General features: G+C 29.5%; 1 protein-coding gene across 6 annotated transcripts in view; it reads right to left on the bottom strand.

Annotated features, from left to right (window-relative positions):
• Positions 1 to 21,289, bottom strand: part of gem (gemini) — a 105,459-nt gene that overhangs the window by 27,441 nt on the left and 56,729 nt on the right. For 5 of the 6 annotated variants that reach the window (XR_010880368.1, XM_067267214.1, XM_067267215.1 and 2 more), the window contains exons 8-13: positions 17,849 to 17,955; positions 15,071 to 15,217; positions 7,714 to 7,782; positions 6,874 to 6,915; positions 1,661 to 1,806; positions 1,227 to 1,320 (exon numbers count right to left, since the gene is read on the bottom strand). Coding sequence is in view for 5 of the 6 variants with exons in the window: in XM_067267214.1 (XP_067123315.1) it covers positions 1,227 to 1,320; positions 1,661 to 1,806; positions 6,874 to 6,915; positions 7,714 to 7,782; positions 15,071 to 15,217; positions 17,849 to 17,955 (605 nt within the window). In the remaining variant the exon portion in view is untranslated. The remainder of the gene's footprint in view (positions 1 to 1,226; positions 1,321 to 1,660; positions 1,807 to 6,873; positions 6,916 to 7,713; positions 7,783 to 15,070; positions 15,218 to 17,848; positions 17,956 to 21,289) is intronic. The other variant, XM_067267216.1, reaches the window with a different exon arrangement.

Genomic DNA, 21,289 nt, shown 5'->3' with positions numbered 1-21,289 from the left:
ATGAAAAATAAAGACATTATTAAATCTGCTAACATTGCGAAAGGGGTTAAATCAATTTCTAAACAGAGATCGGAAACATTAGATCATGTTGAGAAATTGCTTTTGCTTTCGATAACTGAAAAACAATGTGCTGGCGACAGCGTATCAGAAGCAATTATTTGCGATTATTACTGTAATAACTTTAAAAATCCATAATAAAATTTATTCTTTTATTAATGTCAACCAACCAGTATTCTTTTATTCTTTTACAGTGTTTCAATTATTTTACAATCCCATTAATATACCATATCAAGAGTTTTTTTTACATGAGAACGGATTAATCATTTTTACATTACTTCTTATGGGAAAGGTTGGTTTGGTATACATCCTATTCGGTAAGTCCAAACATCAGGAACGGATTAAGGTCGTATACCGAGGTTCCACTGTATGACAAAAATGCTCATTTTGTTTATCCATCTTTTAACTGATAGTGAACACATAACACAATCAATCTTAACACTTAAAAAAATGAATGGTGAAATATCTCTTTCAAACAGTTACATGCTTTCAATATTTAAAAAGAAGCTTGTTGTTTTTCATAATGCTTACTTCCATCTATCAATAAAAATCACATGGACTTTTTGGCCTATCCTAAATATAACAATCATCATATCAAAATGTAGAATCACTCAGCCGACTATCACTTTACCCAGCACAGTATATATGGATATATATCAACATTCCAAAGCCCAATGTACTGATACTAATCCAAACTCTCGTCATAATTAATTGGGATATTATTATGCTATAATTAATAATTACAAAACTAAGTAATTTGATACTAGAAGTAGATGTTAGGTGCCATCTCTTATATAAATTAATAATTATATAATTTAATAATTTATTAAATAATTTAGAACATTCTGGAAGAACTAGCCCAGAGCAGAATCCACAACCTCCACTTACCATGTGGTATGCTTGCCAGTAATGGTGAGAATTTGGATTAGTATCAATACATTGGGCTTCAGGATGTTTATATATATACATATATAACATGCCAAGCAATGTGATAGCCAGTTGAGTGCCATAGTGGAGGAGAACATAGACTGAGAGCGTAAGAGTCACCCAAGCTGGCACCATAAGTAAAATCTAAAATTATAATCTATTTGGATAATGCTATAAAAAATTTATGTATTTATACTATAGCTAAAGTACTTAGCTATAAAAAATATGTTGTAGAATATTACTTTTTTATAATAAATATATCTTACAGGACTTTGAATTAACACTTCTAAATATTCTTGCACTTCACTTGTGGAACTAGCTGGTGTAGAAGGTTTTCTAAAAATTAAGAAAAAAAAGTTTTATTAAAAATGTTTCAAATCAATGTAAATTGCTATTTTTTATATTAGAGTACTTCTAAAAAGAATGTTTTTTAGATGCTTCTGTTTATGCATTTAATTTGAAATATACTATATTTGTGCATGTAACAAAAATAATTAACTGCATATAATTATTCTTCATTATCATATTTATAATAAATTAACATAAAAGAGTATTTTTTTATTTATAAAATTTTAAAATATTTCGTAATTATGCAGTGATTATAAAAACAATTATTATTACATTTTAAATTTTCAATATTTTTGTCTAAAAAGCACAATATAAAATGCATACTTACTGTTCTGCCTGAACCGTAACAGTTTGTGTGTCTCCAATAGTAGACTGAGTTACAGATAATGTAGATGGTGTAGTAACTGATGTAACAACAGTGGTAGTGGATGGAGGTGGTGGTGAAGACAGATACAGTGTATCTAGAGGTGCAGCCTTAAAAAATTTTTTAAAATATTTTAAATTATTACAGAGAAGTTCCATTTAACTTCACACAGATAAAAAAAAAATAAACTAATATTAAGGAAACCAAGAACAGTATTTTTAAGAGAAACATTTTTGTCTTTATTTCAACCAGCTTCAGCTCTTTCAAAAAAATTTAGAATGACAAATACAGTGTTCCATATACATATTTTAAATGTTTAAATGTCTAATGAAAAGTCATGTAGGCATATCTTGTCATATACTGAAGCCCAATAACTACCGTATTTTATGGACTATTATAAGACGCACTTTTTTCTTCGAAAAATTGCCTCCAAAATTCAGATGTGTCTTATAGTCCGTAGCGTCTTATAGGTATTTTTTTAAAAAATTGTTTAAAAGTTAAGGTGCATCTTATAGTCTGTAAAATACGGTAAATCCATGTTTTGGAGAGTTTGTGCTTCATGTTCATTATAAACTCACCATTTTTGTTGAAATAATAAATATATAACTGCTCTAAAATTCTGAGTTGTAGAGTAAAGTTATGTTCTCTAATTGTACAAGGCTATTGGATTCAGTAATGATTTCAGCATATGACAGAATAATTAGCAACTTTCCTGTCTTATAATTTAATTTTTTATATATAATCCTTAGTCCTTAATCTAACCTTTTCTTTTAAACATGTTATTATATACCAGATACATGTTTAAAAGAGAAGATTAGATTAAAGACTTTACAATTACCAAAGTATATTAGTAGGTATATACAGAAGCATGATATTCAAATAATTGAAAATAGAAATTTAAATCTAATGACTGAGTTTTTGAAGATATAAAATTAGAAAATTAAAATGAAAACAGATTAACAAATAATAGTAATTGTTTAGACAATGTGGCAATACTAATAATAATGATTATTACAATAAGAAATATTTTAAGTTAGTAACTAAATTACAATATCCAAAGTTAAATGAAAAGGAAGAATGGAAACAAAAACTAACACTCAATCATACCAATAATGAAATATCAAATAAAATAATGACTTTTTTAAGGAAAGCTATTTATTACAATGTCCTGATGAAGTGCAAAAAAAAAATTTAGTGGTTGATATAGGAAACATTGTGACAAATATAGGAGACTGTAGTGCTATGCTAATGTGTTATATATTGTTCTTTTATACGTTTCTATGTTATTCTAGCATATCAGCTGGTTTCTGTTAATTTTGTGTTGGGTTCTAGTTTTTGTATAATATTTCACATTGTCTTCCATCCAGTTTCCTGATATCACCTTTTCACAGTTGGACTGATCCGAATCTGCTAATTGGTACAAGAGATGGTCACGTGTTAAAACTGCATTCCCGGATGGTGGGAAGTATAAGTTGTATTGCTTCACATGTTTGGGATCTTTTTCCTGGCTTCCAAGCTCCCATCTGGACAAGAGAAAGAGAAGGTGGAATGTGGTGGACCTCAGAGAGAACGGCTGAAGAACGAACAGTTCAATAGAGGAAAAGTAATCCAAATTCATCTCCAAGAAATCATCATATACAAGTATAGGACATGTGGATTATGCTCAAGAGTTGCTAAAGGACTTTAGTATTATTTATTAGTTATATAATTGAGTAGACACATGGGTGATCACATTTTGATCAACAGAATGCTTTGTGTTGAATGGGGCACTCATCTACAAAAGTAACTGAGAAGAAATGCAACAGCATGCGTTGTCATCCTGTATATAAATGTAATTAGTTAAACCGCGGATTCACCGTATTTCTTGGATTGGAATTGTTTTTGTTAAGTAGTTGTATTAATTGGTCACGATTGTACATGTATCTAAGCCAAGAATACCAGTTGTTGGCTATGGCTGTGTGTTTTTATTAAACCTGACTTTATTGTGTTCGTCTAAGATTTGTGAAGTCCTCATTACATTACCCTCTCACACAGACTCGGTATATCCTGGTATATCCGAAGCACTACACGACAAATACGAAATAAAAGTAATGGAAAAATTACAAGATAATAATAGGATATAAAGTACCAAAAAAGCAAAAGGAAGAAATTTAAAGGTTTTAAAAATGATATCAAAAAGTTTTCTCACTTTCCTTATATCACATTATTTAATAACAGTGAAAACAGACAAATAAAAACAATTAGGCAATATATTTTTTTTTTAATGCTTGAGCTGCATGTCAATGGAATATAAGAAATTTGACATTTGATAATCAGTTTATAACTAAAAATAAAAGTTAATAAATTTTAAAAACATAAAATAAAAATAAAATGAAATACTCTTTTATAATAATCTAGTTTTTCTCTTTTAGTTAATTATATAATATGATCCATAGTTTGGAAATGTTGAGGGTGGCTGTTACATGGAAGATGGGAGGAGATATAAAATGCCTCCCATAGGAATAACGTTCTTCTATCCTGCATTGTTTCAGAACTAACATGCGAGACCAGAGGAGGTTCATAATCTTGGTCCAAGACTCTTTTGGCTAGTTCTATAGTATATTTATTATTTTATATATCTTTCTGAAGTTCTTAGATACGTCTGGAGCATTCTAATAATAGCTCCAATAATTGATTGTCACTGCTGAGAGACAGTGTTGTAAAAGGTATGGTGTATATTCCCAATTTTTCCAGCAAGTCAATTTTATCTCTGTCATTCATAAAAGTTTATGTTATAGTCGGTTAGAGAGCCAGTGAATGGTAAACCTGAATTTTCTGAATGTGTATGTGATAGCTAATAACAAGTACCATAAGTATGATATTGCAGGCTGTATATAGGTAAGGTCCCTTTTTGTGTTAAGAGTGGATAGCAGAAAGAGTGCTTCTTCTACATGGTTAACCAGGTATTTGAATTTTGCAGATGTATAAGCTACCTTATGTACTGTACTGCAACTCATTATCAACTGCACCTGATTAGAGGGGAAAAGAAATATCCTGCATATAAGAGCCATTATGGCAGAATTTATGTACTGGAAATTGGAAGGCCGTTGATAGAATTATATGAGGCAAGATATTGAATTTATGGAACACAGAAAACATAATTCCATCTAGAGATATGTATATAAGCAGATCCAAGAATGATATTTTAGCATAAACCTCATATTTCATGGTGAATTAAATGGAAGAGTAGACCGACACAGCGTTTCTATAAATATTAATAGTTCCTCCCCCAAGCCTTCCCAAGCAATTAAGATATTGTCTACATATCATGGGTAACGAAGAGGGTATCACATAGCAAGTTGAGAGCTGAAGATTTTTGTTTCAACATTTCTCATAATAAGTTCAGCTCGTGCAGTAGAGAGGTAAAACCATTGGTATTGGTTTTTGGATGTAGATATTTCTGTCAAAATGAAAGTAATTATTTTCGTAATTAATAGTTGTGCCTCATGCAAATTCAGTACTTGTGGTGCTGAGAAACCCTTCTTAATAAACATGGGATTCGCTAGCATAACAGCTTCAAATTGGATTGGTCAAGTCACGCATTCTGGAGAATAAAAAGGGAAGACAAGGAGGACAAATCTCTCTTTTTTGGTGCGATTTATTTCTGCCTGTGGTGCATGTATCTAGAATCACTAGAGTGAAAGAAGAAGAAATACAAAATGGAAAGTTCCAGAAGGTAGCTATGTTGATAAGTGGTGGTGAGAAGAGAATTAACCAGAAGAATATTTAACACTTTTATGTTGGACCTTTTAGGTGTCATGATTCTGTAGACTGACCTTTGTTGACCTTTTCTAAAATCTTGCATGTTTTAAAACGAATAATCTTATTTTTTATGACTATTCTATATTAAAGATTTTTTTTCCATTTAATTTGATATGTAATAAGGAAGTGTTTGTAGATATACCTGTGATTGTTCATATAAATATAATGTATATAAATGCAAAAACCAATTTTTTTTAGCCTTTATTTATAATTGCACAATTTGAAAAATGTATGTTAATTATTTATTTTCATTCTATCTATTGTGTTCTGTCCTTTGACAATGATATATGACAATGTGTGCAACAAAATTTTAGTTTTTGTTTATATGCCATTCTAATAAAAATGCAAATTTGCACACTGTAAAAAACTGCAATAATCTGCAATAATTTGATGTTTATACTTATTTACTTATTTGTATTTATATTTTAAAAAACTAAACATTAAATTATTTAATAATAATAATAATAATTTCAATTAAAAAAAAATAGAAGGAAAACCTTTTGTTATGAAAAAAATTTGATAAAAGTTGCAAAATTGCAATATCCATTTCAAATTTTGATCTTAAAATTTTGTCAATAGATGAAATGTACTACTTAAAAAAGGACTATGGTTGTAGGAAATACAAGCAGACATGTTTAGACCAAAGGTTACAAAAAATTATGGGTATATTGTTGGGTCAAAGGTTATTCCTATATCTTATACTGAAAAGTGTTAAGTAGGTTAATCTTTAATCAAATTTCATTGGATGTATATCCCAGGTATGACTGACAATATTACTCATAAACAATTAAGTTAAAAAAGAGAACTTTAATTTGAAAGAATTATTGTCGAATGATATGGTCAACATGTGTAACAGTTTTGTATAACAGATATTAGAAAGACAACATTAACAATATTAGAAAGAATTCTGGGTATTATTAAATTAAGTTAGTTGCCAACTTGAATTTAAAAAAGCAAAATACAAAAAATATTGTCTAATATATTTTGATAAAAAAAAAAAGAAATCATTTTGCAATACAAACAGAAAATAATTAATTCTAAAGGAAAGAAAGGAAAGTAAATTATTATTGGATTTTATTGTCTAGTGGATGGGAATTTAATAAATATTAATAAATTTATGTACAAAACTTTAACATTTCATTTAAAAATTTCTAATATACTACACATTTGTAAAAATACTAATAAACAAATCAAATAGAATTAAAAAAAGTTAATAAATTATACTCTGGTAGTTAAAAAATGTACTCTCAATATAACAAAGAAGAAATGTAGCAGGAAACAATTATAATATTAGTTATATTTACTAACAAAAACTAAATAAAGAAAAAGAAACTGAAAAGAAATGATTTATCAAGTAAAATATTTAAAAAACTTACTTCTTTCAATACTGTACAATCATAAGAAGGTTGATATTTTTCCTGAAAAAATTAATATTTAAAATAATTTTATCTCAAAATAAAATCAAATCTTTCATTATTTCTCTTATTAGAGTTGAATAAAATTTAAAATAAATTCTTATAAAATAAAAGTATAAATTAGAACATTGAAAAACTATAAAATTCAAATCACTAATAATTTAATAGCTTTTTACAGATTTAGAAACAAAAAAGTTGTAAGAAAATGCAAAATTTTAAAAATATTAAATAAAAAAAATCACATAATGAGTTGCGTAACTTTTCCAGCTGTTATGAGATTTTATTTTAAAAATCACTTTTTAATTATTAATCATAATAAATAAATAAATAAAATTGTATGTGGCACCATCTATTATTTTATTTTCTGTATATTTAATCTCCAGGGCTTTATAGTATTATAAAAGTAGCAGTACTGTTGGTGAAATTGGCAGTGAATTTTGTTGGCAATTTTGGTATGGTTAATTAAATATGAACTTTTGTTTTTTTGTTATAGGTGAAATGAATTAGTCTTGCTTTGTTTACTTGTATGCTTTGCTAATGGTTCACTGCCAATTTATGTTGCATTTAGTGTGTTGTTGTTATTAATTTGTTTTGCCCATTTCTATTTATACCGAACTGCATTTTAAAAATTTGTAAGATTTAGTTATTTATTCATAAGCACAGTTAGAGAAGAGCAACTTAATTCTTTTATTAATGTTTTATAAATTAAAAAAATGTTTATTTTTAATAACATTTATTGATTTTCAGAAAAATAATATTTCTAACAATTATTTCCATACCGAAATAATATTAAAAAATTACCTGTTCTGACTGTGGTCTCTTAGACATTTTCTCTCTATCTGTTTTATGCTTCCTATCAGCTCCTTTGGGCTAAAGAAAATGTTAATATTAATCAAGTTAAAATAAAAAATCTCATTAAATTCAGTAAATAATGAAGTTAAAATTACTGAAAATGTATTTCAGTTAAGAGTAAAATCTGTAAACAAGGAAGTAATTATAAATATATTAAAATATATTTTGAGAATAAGAACTATTTTATTACTTTTTTTATAAATGGCATTTTAACTGAACATATATTAATAAGCAAAAATTTATTTAACATGACTCAAGTCTATAAAAAAATTTAACTGTTAGCATTAATTAATAATATTAAAAATATCTGTTATAGTAAAACTCTGATTATCTAAATTGATTTGTTCTGCAGGTGATTTGAATAATTGAAAATTTGAATAAATGGATAATATGTAAAGAATGAAATTAAAGGGTAGCAGCACAGTATTGTGCAAGTACTGTATTTATTTATTCATCAATATGCAAGTAGCATCCTACCAATCATTTGGATCTGTGATAGCAAACAGGCATATACAAAAAAAAATCACTTCAGGTAAAAAATAATGCCGTAAAGATTGCTTAGCATACAAAATGCATTTTATAGCAGCAAGGTCTCGCAGACATTTTAGTGTCAACAACTGTGGCACAGTACATTCGTCCCGCCTTTCAACCTTTCACTGCTGTCTCAAGACAGTTGAAAAGCCTTGATGTGTGATGGTCCAAGATCATTGTTTAATTCTTTTTCTGTTACATCCTCTCTTCAGAAGTGTCCTCTCCTCAAACAGTTTCTATAATTTCTTAATTCAAATACGTCTCACTAACCTTGTATAGCTTTGCAGGTAAAAATTCAGAATGCATCACTAACATTTTCGATCCACTTTTTAGGGTCTTCTTCAGGTGTTCTGTAAATACAGTTGACTCCGCATAAGTCGACACCCCAAGGGGAAGTGAAAATGTGTCGAGTTATCCAATGTGACAACTAAAGCAAAGTTGGAAAAAAAAAACCCACAAAACTACAATTAGGGAAATACAGTAGTGCGTTATACAGTAGTATAGGCTTAAAATACATTGTGTCCTCCATTTACAATTACTCTGTAGATGAAAAACTGAAAAATTTGTTTAGTGTTGTTTGTTTTGAGCACGTAACTGTCTCGACTTTATCTTTGCAATTGTTAATTGTTGGCTAGTAACATCTAAGGATTCTTAATGCCTCTAGTGTGAGAAAATGCAAAAATTGAATTCTGGTGTGACGATGTAAATTGTATATTTCCTTTTTGTTTATCTGTTATTATTTTATACATAAAAATACATAAAATGTTAAGACATTTTTATTAATATGTATATATATTATTAAATATATTAATTATGCATTAATAAATAAATCGACTTCCCCTCCTAAAAAAAAAAAATGAGTTCGCACCACACATGTGGAGTGAATTCATTTTTTCAGGAGGGGGTGACGACTTATCGGAGTGTGGGACAGCAAAAGTATGTCGACTTATCCAGCAGTGACAAGTTAAATGGTGTCGAGTAAACCGGAGTTTTTTAACATTAATGCCTATGTAAGTCGACACCATTGGTTGAGTAGTCAGTTTTCTGACTACTTAACTGATGGTGTCGACTTGTAAGGAACTGAGTCCGAACGTTATTTTTATTTTATTATTATTTCTGTTTTATTATCTTTTGTTTGGGGTTTATGTTTATTTAGGACGAAGGTTCCCCACCACTCTCTTGTTAGTAATGAAAAATGAAGATAAAACAACTCACGGAGAAATAAGCGCCGTAGGAAAAATCTTGCGCACTTGCGCTGCCCAGCGGAAGTAACAGTCCGCAGAGAAAAAAAATTGGAGGGGGGAGTCCCCACAATCACTAGTAGAGAAATACTTGATAAACCGTCTTAAACATCCCAGAAAATTATGATAAATATTTTGTAAACGGTTTATAAGCTTTGTCAGAAACTTAAAGCTGCCAGAAAAGAAAGTTAATGTTAGCAACTAAGTATGTAAATAAGGGGAGTAACCCAGCTCAAGTGTGACGTCACCTCACAGTATAAAACCCGTACGTTAACCGAAGAAGAACAGAGGTGATTTCCAAACAGAGGTGATTTCCAAACTGAGGTGAATTCCAAATCGAGGCGACTGTGAGAGAGAGGTTAATTCGAAAGCGAAGTATTTTCTGATAGAAGTCCAGATTGATAATTGGACGATCCAAGGTGCTAAAGAGGAGTTCGATTGACGATTTGACGATATCGAAAGTATTGAGGAAATAGTTTTCTTCGTATAGTGAGGTGACGGATAGACGTTTAATTAGTAAGAGATTTTGTTCATAGTTTCTAAGTATTTGATTGTCGAATTTCAAAGGGGAATTACTATTAAGTTAAGCTAAGTAGCTGAGTTTATTGTCGGGTTGACTTGTTGATTTTTGTTAATAAATTTGGTTTGGATTATTGATATTTGTACGTAGTACATTCTAGTTGCTAATTAAATATATTTGAACTTTTGATCTGACTTGATATTTATCGTTATTATTACTAATTTTTCGGTGCACGCTTAAAAGCCCAGGCCTGGCAAACTAATCTCGAATCCGCGTAAAGTACCCGTTAGGTTAACGGAAGTTTCACCGACCGTAATTATAGTCGGTTTCCTAAGATACAAAAATTAAGTACTTTACAGACTTATGTGGACTCAACTGTATTTTCTGGTTTTATTCTAATTTTCAAGTTTCCAGTTTCTGCTGTTTTCTATCCTCGAATTTATTTTTCAAATCTTTTTAAAATTTAAATATTCAAAAGATGTGCGCTTGCACTAGTTGTTATAGCATTGCATCATCATAAATTGCCTGCCACGCTCTCGATAGTTGTTTCTCTTCCTTAAAATTGATTGACAGGCCTTTTGCAGTCCGCTTTAAAAATTTCTAACGTCTCCAGATTTTGCAGTTGGTTTATATGCCAGGTTTGTTTGATCATTTCTGCTTTCTGTAGATCAGGTATAATGCTGTTTTCATTAGCATATATTGCTAAAGCAGTATTGTTTTTCTGTTTTTCGATATCTGTTTTGTACTCACAGAGGCGTTGTCTGAGTGATCATTTTGTAGATCCGATGTATATGAGGTCCTTATCGAACCTGTTATCTTTTAGCGGAATTTTATATACTCCCAGCATTCTTTCGACTTTCGCTCGAATTTTCTAATTTCTTAACGTGCTGAACGTATCTGGCTTACGTCTATCAGTTATTTTTGCGTTAGTGTAAGTTCCAATTTCCTTATACAGGGACTGCATAGGGTGTTCATACGTTATAACCATACGGTAGGGCGATGTATCTTGTTGCAGATCTTTGTTTGGAACCCTATTTAATAGGGCTTTGAGTTGGTTTTCTTGTTTTTCTGCCATTCTATACATTAGGCTTTTATTTTACCCGTGGTCTGCAGCAATTCCTGCTATTTTTCTTACTTCCTTCTGCTTGTCTTGTTCTTTGCTACAGTGTGTGTAGGCCCTTCTAATAAGTGCTCTAAAAGCTGCTATTCTGTAGCTGTATGTGTTGTTGGAGTTGGCAGGGATATATATTGGGATGGCACTCAGTTTTTGGTATATCTTGGTGTCATATCCGCTACCATTGAATATTACATTAACATCCAAAAAATGAGCCTCTTTATTGCTTATCTGTTCCAATTCAATTGTAAAGCCATACGGGTTGCAATTCATGCACTGTATAAATACTTTGATGACTGGCTTCATCTTCCATATGATGCATATGTCATTGATGTATCTCTGGTATATTTTAATGTTGGGAAGGAACTTGGGGATGAACTTGGCTTCCAGAGGGCATACTATAATTTCAGCCAAGTCCCTTGACAGCAGGCTACCCATAGGTACTTCTCTTTTTGGAGGAACATCTTCCTATCTAATTCCCATCCATGATATATAACATAGTATGACTAAGGTGGCAAACAAAGCAGACTGACGATAAATACTAGAACTATCACATATACTATGTTATATATCACGGATGGGAATTAGATGTATAGAATGGCAGAAAAACAAGAAAACCAACTCAAAGCCTATTAAATAGGGTTCCAAACAAAGATCCGCAACAAGATACATCGCCCTACCGTATGGTTATAACGTATGAACACCCTATGCAGTCCCTGTATAAGGAAATTGGAACTTACACTAACGCAAAAATAACTGATAGACGTAAGCCAGATACGTTCAGCACGTTAAGAAATTAGAAAATTCGAGCGAAAGTCGAAAGAATGCTGGGAGTATATAAAATTCCGCTAAAAGATAACAGGTTCGATAAGGACCTCATATACATCGGATCTACAAAATGATCACTCAGACAACGCCTCTGCGAGTACAAAACAGATATCGAAAAACAGAAAAACAATACTGCTTTAGCAATATATGCTAATGAAAACAGCATTATACCTGATCTACAGAAAGCAGAAATGATCAAACAAACCTGGCATATAAACCAACTGCAAAATCTGGAGACGTTAGAAATTTTTAAAGCGGACTGCAAAAGGCCTGTCAATCAATTTTAAGGAAGAGAAACAACTATCGAGAGCGTGGCAGGCAATTTATGATGATGCAATGCTATAACAACTAGCGCAAGCGCACATCTTTTGAATATTTAAATTTTAAAAAGATTTGAAAAATAAATTCGAGGATAGAAAACAGCAGAAACTGGAAATTTGAAAATTAGAATAAAACCAGAAAATATTTATAGAACACCTGAAGAAGTCCCTAAAAAGTGGGTCAAAAATGTTAGTGATGTGTTCTGAGTTTTTACCTTCAAAGCTATACAAGGTTAGTGAGATGTATTTGTATTATCGCTTTGTTCATTGGATGGAGTTAATTTGTTAATTGTTCCAAATTTGAAACCACCATCATTCACATCACATCCCAGTCTATTTTTCACCTCCTGAATTCTTCACTCTGAAAAACCTGGAATACTCTCTATATCTCATGAATGTCATTGGAAGATGTTTCATCTGCAACCTAGACAAGCTATAAGTCACATTAAACATTTAATGCATCATGAAATGATACTACCTTCCACAGAAATACCTGTGGAACTTATATTACTGAAATATTCTCTAAGAACTAAGAATAATAGATGTATCTGTTAAGTACTGAAAACTTTTAATTTTTTCTTATAATTATTATTGTCATTAAATAATAAAATTAAGATTAGTAATTTAATATTCTCAAATGGAGTTGGTTATTTTGTATATAAAAATTAGATATAAAATTTTTTTTTCAAATATAAAAAATTTCTTACAAAAACTAAAAATATAATAATATATAATGACTCCGATTTATAAAGTTTTTTAAAAATTTTATTTTATAAACATTTGGATCACAAAAACAATAAAAACAATTATATTAGCATAAAAATCATACATTATTTGAATAAAGATAACATAACCCAAGATTATCTTCATTTGAAGCTCAAGATGACTTACAAAAAAATATATAACTTTTTCAAGCCTATTCTTTTTTATCCTTTTCACAATCCAACACAGAGGTAACAGCAAATTAACTTGAAGATATAACTAAATCTTAATTAAAACAACAATAACAGATTATTAAAAAAATTTACACAAAGTTAAAAATGATCAAATGCCGACCTTTTATTTTAGGATTTGGCATTTGATCATTTTTATTATTGTCGTTTTAATGAAGATTTAGTTATATCTTCAAGCAAATTTGCTGATATTTCTATGTTGGATTGTGAAAAGGATAAAAAAGAATAGACTTGAAAAAGTTATATATTTTTTTGTAAGTCATCTTGAGCTACAAATATATTAGGTCGTGTGAGCAAAAAGTTTGAGAAATGCTGATCTAGACCAATGGTGGGCAATCCCAGCCCGCGGGCCAGCTACAGCCCGCGAAAAGTTTCTATCAGGCCCGCAAGATCTTTAATAGATTATTAAATTGGAATTGGAAAATTATTTAAATCGTTTTCGAAAAATTACAAAGAATTGGAAAAATAACTATTAATTAGTTATTTTTCCAATTCTTTGTAATTTTTCGAAAACGATAAGATAAATAAATGTAGTAATTAACTTCTTTTTTTAATATATTTCATATTTGCAGACTAAAAAATTACAGGTCACAAGAAGGCATCAATTAACTACTACGGCCCGCGGAAAAAAAGTAAAATTTATTCTGGCCCATGTTATAGAAGAGGTTGCCCACCCTTGTTCTAGACCACAACATTTTTCCCAAGCAATTTTTCCCATGCTCTATGCAAAGTTTCTTGCTTAATAGAATTCCATGAATCAGCTAGTGTATACATGCACTCCTTAATATTAAGATGCTTGTGAAATTCCCACACATCATTTCTGTCATTGTCACACAGCAAGAGCTATCACAAGAGTGTCATATGCTGGAATTTCAGAGCTTCAATAATGCCCTGATCCATTGCTGCAGGAGAAATGTTACATATAGAGGAAGAAATGTGACTTTAAATTTCCTTTCTTCTTCTGTCATATTTTTGTTTCAAGACATGATCAGAGTAGGATTTGCAACAAACATAAGAGAACTGTAGTTATGACATCAGTGTGGTGGTTCAGATAATTGAGCATTTGGTTAATAAGCATTCTACTGTAATAATAAAATCCATACAGAAAGATCTGTTGTTAAAACTTCATATAAAATAATAGTTCTAACAAATATAAAATAATAAACAACAATATAACAAATAATTATTTTATCCAAAGTTTTAAATAACTATAAAATATTGAAATAATTGTTTAAATATTTTGTAAATTATGTCGTCATCTTAATATTCAAAATAGAAATAAATCATAATGATGGAAAAATATATCTGTGGCATATGAAACATTTTTTCTAATGTTTTCTTAATTACTTTAAACAAAAGTAAAGCCATTTGATGAGTTTGTAATTGTGATTTAAAATCAGTACAAAGCCCTCTCCATCACATAACTGATAACATAACTAACATAACTAACACATAACACTTTAGAAAGAGGCATCTCTTTCTAAAGTGTCTTTTTCAAAGACAGATAATCTTTGGGTAATCCAAAAAAAGTATAATGTTTAAATAAAATAATTAACAAAATATGAACTTAATTTCAGAAAATTTTATTAGAATAAAAGAAATATCTTAGCTATATATATATATATATATATATCAGCAAACATTGTGATGAATTAAATTAATTTTTAAGAGAATGTGACAGATTTATTATTATTATACAGCATTTGAAAATTATATAAAGATATATTTAAGATATGTATATATATTTATAAATTATATATCAAATAATTAATGGATAATTTAAAAATCATTATTAAAACCTTAAAAACTTTAACTTGACAAGAAGCCACATGCAATCTGACTGATGCTCCATCACCATAAGAAAAAGTTTCTATTTGAATTCTAAATGGTACTCCTTTCTCACCTCCGTGTTTCTTTGGCGTAAATTCAGTGCTTATGCAATTAACCTGAAAATATTTTTAAATGTTTGAAAATAAAATTTTAAACAAAAAATTCATAAATCTTATTTTTAAAACAATTTATATTTAGATCACTATCTTTTTCCAACCCCATTACTCAGACAGCCAGAATGGCCAAGTGGTCAAAATGGCAGCTTACTGCTATGGGGACCAGGGATTGAATCCAGACGGGTTGAAAAAACCCCAGGAATTTTTCAAGTGGTGGTCCATCCTGATGTCAGACCCCTTCCCTCACAACCTGGTCGCTCCATTGTGGACCTGCTAAATACAGTAGAGCGTCGATAAGTGGAACGTCGGTAAGTGGAATGGCCGGAAAGTGGAACAATTTTCAGTCGGACTGTGTCGTGCTGAATCGAATGTTTTTGATACTAAATTTACTTCTAAAGTATAATTTTCATGTTTTTTATATTCTTTAATATATTTATTTTGTTTGTACAAAATGCAGAAATAATTTTTAACGATACGATAGCCTCGATGATTATTATAAAAATTTTCGTTAGGCTTAAAATCGACGAAAATTCAACAGGAAGCGACACACAACGGAAAAAAATTTGAACATCGAACAGGTTAATGTATTTTTTCGTACAAAGTCGGAAACTGGAACAAATCATTAACTGGAAGGACCCCAGTCCCCAATTGGTTCCACTTATCGACGCTCTACTGTAATGGGCTCTCTTAGTGCTCACAGGGTGGAAAGCCGTTTGATGACACCATAACTGAAATGATCATCAATACTAATTCATGTACAGAAATCTTTTTTTTATTCTCTTATATGAACTGATGAGCTTTTGATGATAACATTTCACTGAACATTCCATTATAATATTCAACTGAAAATTCATTTAAACTTTGGAATGTTATACTGGAAGCTTTTGATTTAGTTGTTCAATTTAATGATATTAAAAAAGTATCTGATGATGGCAAAAAGCACTTTTAACAACAGAATATGCATTTCTCTTATATCTGCTATTTCTCTGTATATGCAGCATTTCTTGGTAATAATTTATATTTATTTAAATAATCAAGTTATTAATGGCATTATTATGATACTGCAATCATTATACAGTGCAATCTCAGTACTCAACATATATAGGATGGGAACAGTGTAAGTTAAGGAGATTGCCAGATTGCTCAACATTGTTCTGTTTGATATTCGTTAAAATAAATACCTGATGATATTAGTTAGAAATGGACGAAAACATTTGTATCATTAAATAAGTTTATTCCTTTTACTGGTTTTGGGTATATTTGTGTGTGTTTTTTGTCACATACAACCAGTTTTTGAGGAAGTAAATGTATTTTTCTAATATTAAATAAAAAACTGAAGTTTTAAATAAATATGCAACATACAATCTTCTACATATTCTTTTGCATCCCACTGAGACAGAGAAATTTGTGAAATAATGATATTTATTTATATTCTTATTTCAATGACATTATTTTTGTTGCAACATGATACAAAATGATAAAATGCCAAATATTTAATGGACTAACTAATACTAGCTATATGACTGTACATATTTTATGAAACATTTATACATATATCTAAGTTTGTTTAATATTCACGTGTTATTTTCACACCAATTAAATTTTCATTAGATTCTATAATATACAGGTATCCCTTGTACAACATTCCTACAACATGGTTTGAGAACTGAGAAAACTATCTGTACAAAATGTGCTTTTACAACATAGTTTGAAAATTGGAGACATCCCAAAACAAAATGTCACAATATTTAAGTGCACACACCATTCAATATTTTTTTTTTATTCATGTAAGCATATATGTTGTCTCATATTTGTATGTGGATTTTAGAATATTGAAATTTTCAATGTTGATTCATGCCTTTTGTCTGGCTTCCTTTAATGAGAATGATTGTACAATTTTTATTCTTCCTTGTCCTAGCTTTTCTATAAACCAGTGTCACTGACGTTGGTGATAGTGCTCTAAATGAACCTGAAAGGTTGTCAGTGTTTTGTTTTTATATATTAAATTAAAAGTTACTACATAAAAAGATAAAATTTTTAAAAATCTCTTAGATGCATGCAAGCAAATGAAAATTTCAGATTGTATGAAAACAGTAGAAAAAATCATGATGATGATACTTCAAATTAACAACAACAGGAAATATCAGATGATATTTTGCCAAAAAAACATCCTTGTTTAATGATGTTTAGCAGTGAAGAAAAAATTAATATTAATGTGCAATACTTTTGTTATGACTGTTAGTTAATTATTAATTGCTTTAATAAACATATTTCTCTTAATTACAAAAAGAATAGTATACTTTTTCTAACTTTTGAAACATAACTCTGTTTTGTACTAGTCTTTTGTTTCATATAGCACAGATTTGCATAAAACTGCACTTTTTTGGTAGCTAACTATCATGTTATATGGGAAATATTTATACATTGAAAAGTTTTCGAAATATATCAAAATACTGTTTGCAATTTTCAGTTTCAATTTTATAATCTACAGTCTATAATAAGTTTCAAATCCTGACATATTCAGTAAAATGTGAATAATATGTTAATAATTAAATTTGAAATTTATAGTAATGAATATATGTATTCATTAACATCAACTGACATATACCAATTATTTCATTAAGAACTTACCCGTATAAAAACTCCTGTTTCTTTTGTCGGATCCCAGAGAAATTCACATCGATTACAATTTTGAGAATCACTAACAGCTTCATATATACCATAGGATAATGGAATGTCTAAAAAACAAAAATTTTCTAATGAAACTTTATTATTATTTGCCTGATATATCAAAATGTTTAATATCTATGTTGAAAACTAAATTAAATAAAAAGAAAACAGAAATTACTAGCTATAAAGCATTTTAACTTATAAGTTAAAATACTTTATAACTAAGACTATCTGTTACTTTCTTTTTGTTTATTTACTATATACTTATTTTAATCATTAAGTAATCTCATTCTCATTTACTCTAATAAACATTAGAAAAACTTTGATTTTTATAATGAATCCATTTTTGTTTTTACATATCATCATTTTATTTAATTATTTTACTGTATTTAGTTAATAAATATCTGTAGTTTGTCTTTAATATTTTATAGATGAAATTTAGTATTAATTTTATATTTTTGGTTACTTAAAACATTTTTATAATACTAAAACTAAATTAGGTAAAAGTATAATCTGTTAATATCACGATTATTACTTTAAAAATAATTATCATATGCACATAACTATCCAGAAATATTCAGCACAACCATTCTAGACACATAAAGCTTCAACTACTTCTGACCTTTCTTTGTAAAGTTTCTAGAAGAATGGCCTAACTGCTTTGCCAAATATGCAGACTGTACTAATAATACAACAACCTATAAGTAATAAGACAGATTCATGGGTATAATAGTATAGTCCATTGGCATGAGCAACACAATTTTTTTGAAAGGAAAGTTTAAAAATATTTTTAAAAAAGCATTTGAATCTTCAGACTAATGCATTTAGAAAAGATTTTTAAAAATTGTATAATATACATAACTATCAAAAAAGTTTGATTTTATAATTGCTTTTTGTTTTTTTTTGAATTTATTCTCAAAAAGTAAAGTTTTATGTTAAGAATAAATACCCTTCATTTATAAAATATATCTGGTCCTTGGTTATTGTTAATACTTACACAAGTGCATTAATTTGCACCTGGGACAAGATTCATCAAAAGCGAGATACATTCAAAATAATAGCAGAAATTCATATTCCTGACTTGAATTTCATTGAAAGAAATGTTTTAAATAAACATATTAAAATAACTATCCTTTTTTAATATAAATAACAATCAAAATCAATTAATAAATAAATAAATTAAAAATTGATATAAACAACACATATATATAAAGATGTGAAACAAAATCAAAACTGCAATAAAATGAAAGTTTTGGGACTAGTTTGACAGAACAGCTAAAATACGTAACAAAATTTATAATGTGATGTAAGACAGTTTGAATGGAATTAATTCTTTAATATTTCTCTGAAATAGTTATTTCATTTTTTCACTTTTTGGGCAATGTACAATAATTGTAGAAACACTGAGTCATAATTTTGATTCTTATTCTACAGAAATTACCAGATTCTCAATCTCTTTTGTCCCCGAGGTTATGAACAGCAGGATATGCTTAGGCTGCAGTGGAAGCAAGGCCTTCTCACTGATTGTTTATCTAAACATTTTAATTAATGACTAAGTAGAAGTGTCATTTTAGTAATTTTAAATTGCACCACTAGATTTCTTGTAAAAAGTTATATTTATTAGATTCCGGGATGTGTGTCCTTTGTTCCTATTACTTACAACAAGATCCTTACCAACACCTACAAACATATAACCTGCTAGATGAGAAAAAGGATCACTTACAGGAGATCGCCAACCATTTTCTCTTGTTTAAGAAACGATAAGGATCGATTTGATCGAAATAGCATTCCAGGAATATATTCTATCCCTATTTATGATCATAGGATGAACCGTTCGGGTAAATATATTGGTGCTAATGCATGCTGCCTTAAAACTAGGATCAAGGAGCACAAGTACGCCATTCAAAAATTCCTTTCCACTACGGCATTGGCTTCTTTTGCCCTCGATGATGACATCAGGGTGGACTTTGATAATGCACAATTACTACAACGATGTGATCACCAGGCCAGCCTGAAACATCTCGAACATCTGGAGATATTTAAAGCATTCAAGAAGGAAATGGCCATCAATTTTAAAGAAATGGACTTGCTGGCGACTGCATGGAGGGCGTATTTTGACATTAAATAGACCTACACCAAGTTTGTCTGCGTATTATATTTAAACATCAAAATTTTTTAAAAAGGAAGCCAGTTTCAAGACTGTTTGTTAAAGCGCTACATTGGACATGCACATAACTTCAACACGTGCGATTTTTGTACTTTTTGAAATGCGTGTTCTCTTGCAAGCATTCCAATGAATCAAACCTGACAATGGCCGTTGAAAATGGTAGAAAACGTTCGTTCTGAAGTGAATTAATGCTGGTTTTTCGGTAATTATGTTTTTATTTATTATTTATTAGATTCCTTTTCAGCCCTGCAGACTTTCTCCTTTTAATTTCTATAATGGACGGACATACACACAATCAGGAATATATATAAGATCTTATACATACAGTACAATTTTGGTAATCTAGCCATTTGCTAGTTCAACATATCCAGTAATCTGATACTAGTCACTCTCAGGTATTACTAGCACTATTGCCAAGTCACAGACAATCTTTCCACTAGTTCAAACTTGTTTCCATTAAATTTGAACATCTCACTAAACATGGCATGATATCAAGCCTGAGCTTAGTCACAAAATTAAAGATGTAAGGATTGTCATCTTAGGATGCTCAAAAAAGACAGTATCTTATAATACAATATTACATAAATATAAAAATCAGTCTCCCAAAATTTTCCACTAGAAATACTGTAATTCTCATTCAATTTTCTACAGTTACTTTAATTTCCCACTAAATCTACCAACTTTGCAACAATACTCGTGATGGTAGCATGCTCATATGTTTTGATAAGTAGTCCAACTTAATATAATGTAAGGTGTGTCCAATAAATATAAAGGCACAACTTGTTATGCAAATAAAAGCTAAACTAATTATCATAGAAAACCAATTTACATTTGAGGTAGTTACAACTTACAAATAAACATACTAAAAAATCATGTAATTATATTGTTTAACAACTTAACAATAAATTAATTTAAATCAAAATCATGTTTCTCGCTGTCCAAAAAATTTAAAGGCATAATACAAAATCATTAGAACAGTAGAAACTATTGTTGCAAATATTTAATAATAATCAACTAATAACCAATACACTTCGCTTTTTCATTATAACTTTGCAGTCTGACATTGATTGTATAAGTTTTTGAAGGACTATTGTAGTTATGGATGTTAATTGCATGTTTCAACTCATCTTGCTAATGGATCATAATGCAAATCAATATGCTAATGAGTGTTATATTAGCACCCATTAGCATATACAGCTGTAACTAAGATTTTCCAGAGGTTTTTCATTAGATTC

Source organism: Centruroides vittatus, unplaced genomic scaffold, assembly GCF_030686945.1.
Source record: "Centruroides vittatus isolate TY-2023 unplaced genomic scaffold, ASM3068694v2 contig_299, whole genome shotgun sequence".
Taxonomy (NCBI): domain Eukaryota; kingdom Metazoa; phylum Arthropoda; class Arachnida; order Scorpiones; family Buthidae; genus Centruroides; species Centruroides vittatus.
This window is presented reverse-complemented; position numbering and strand designations above follow the sequence as displayed.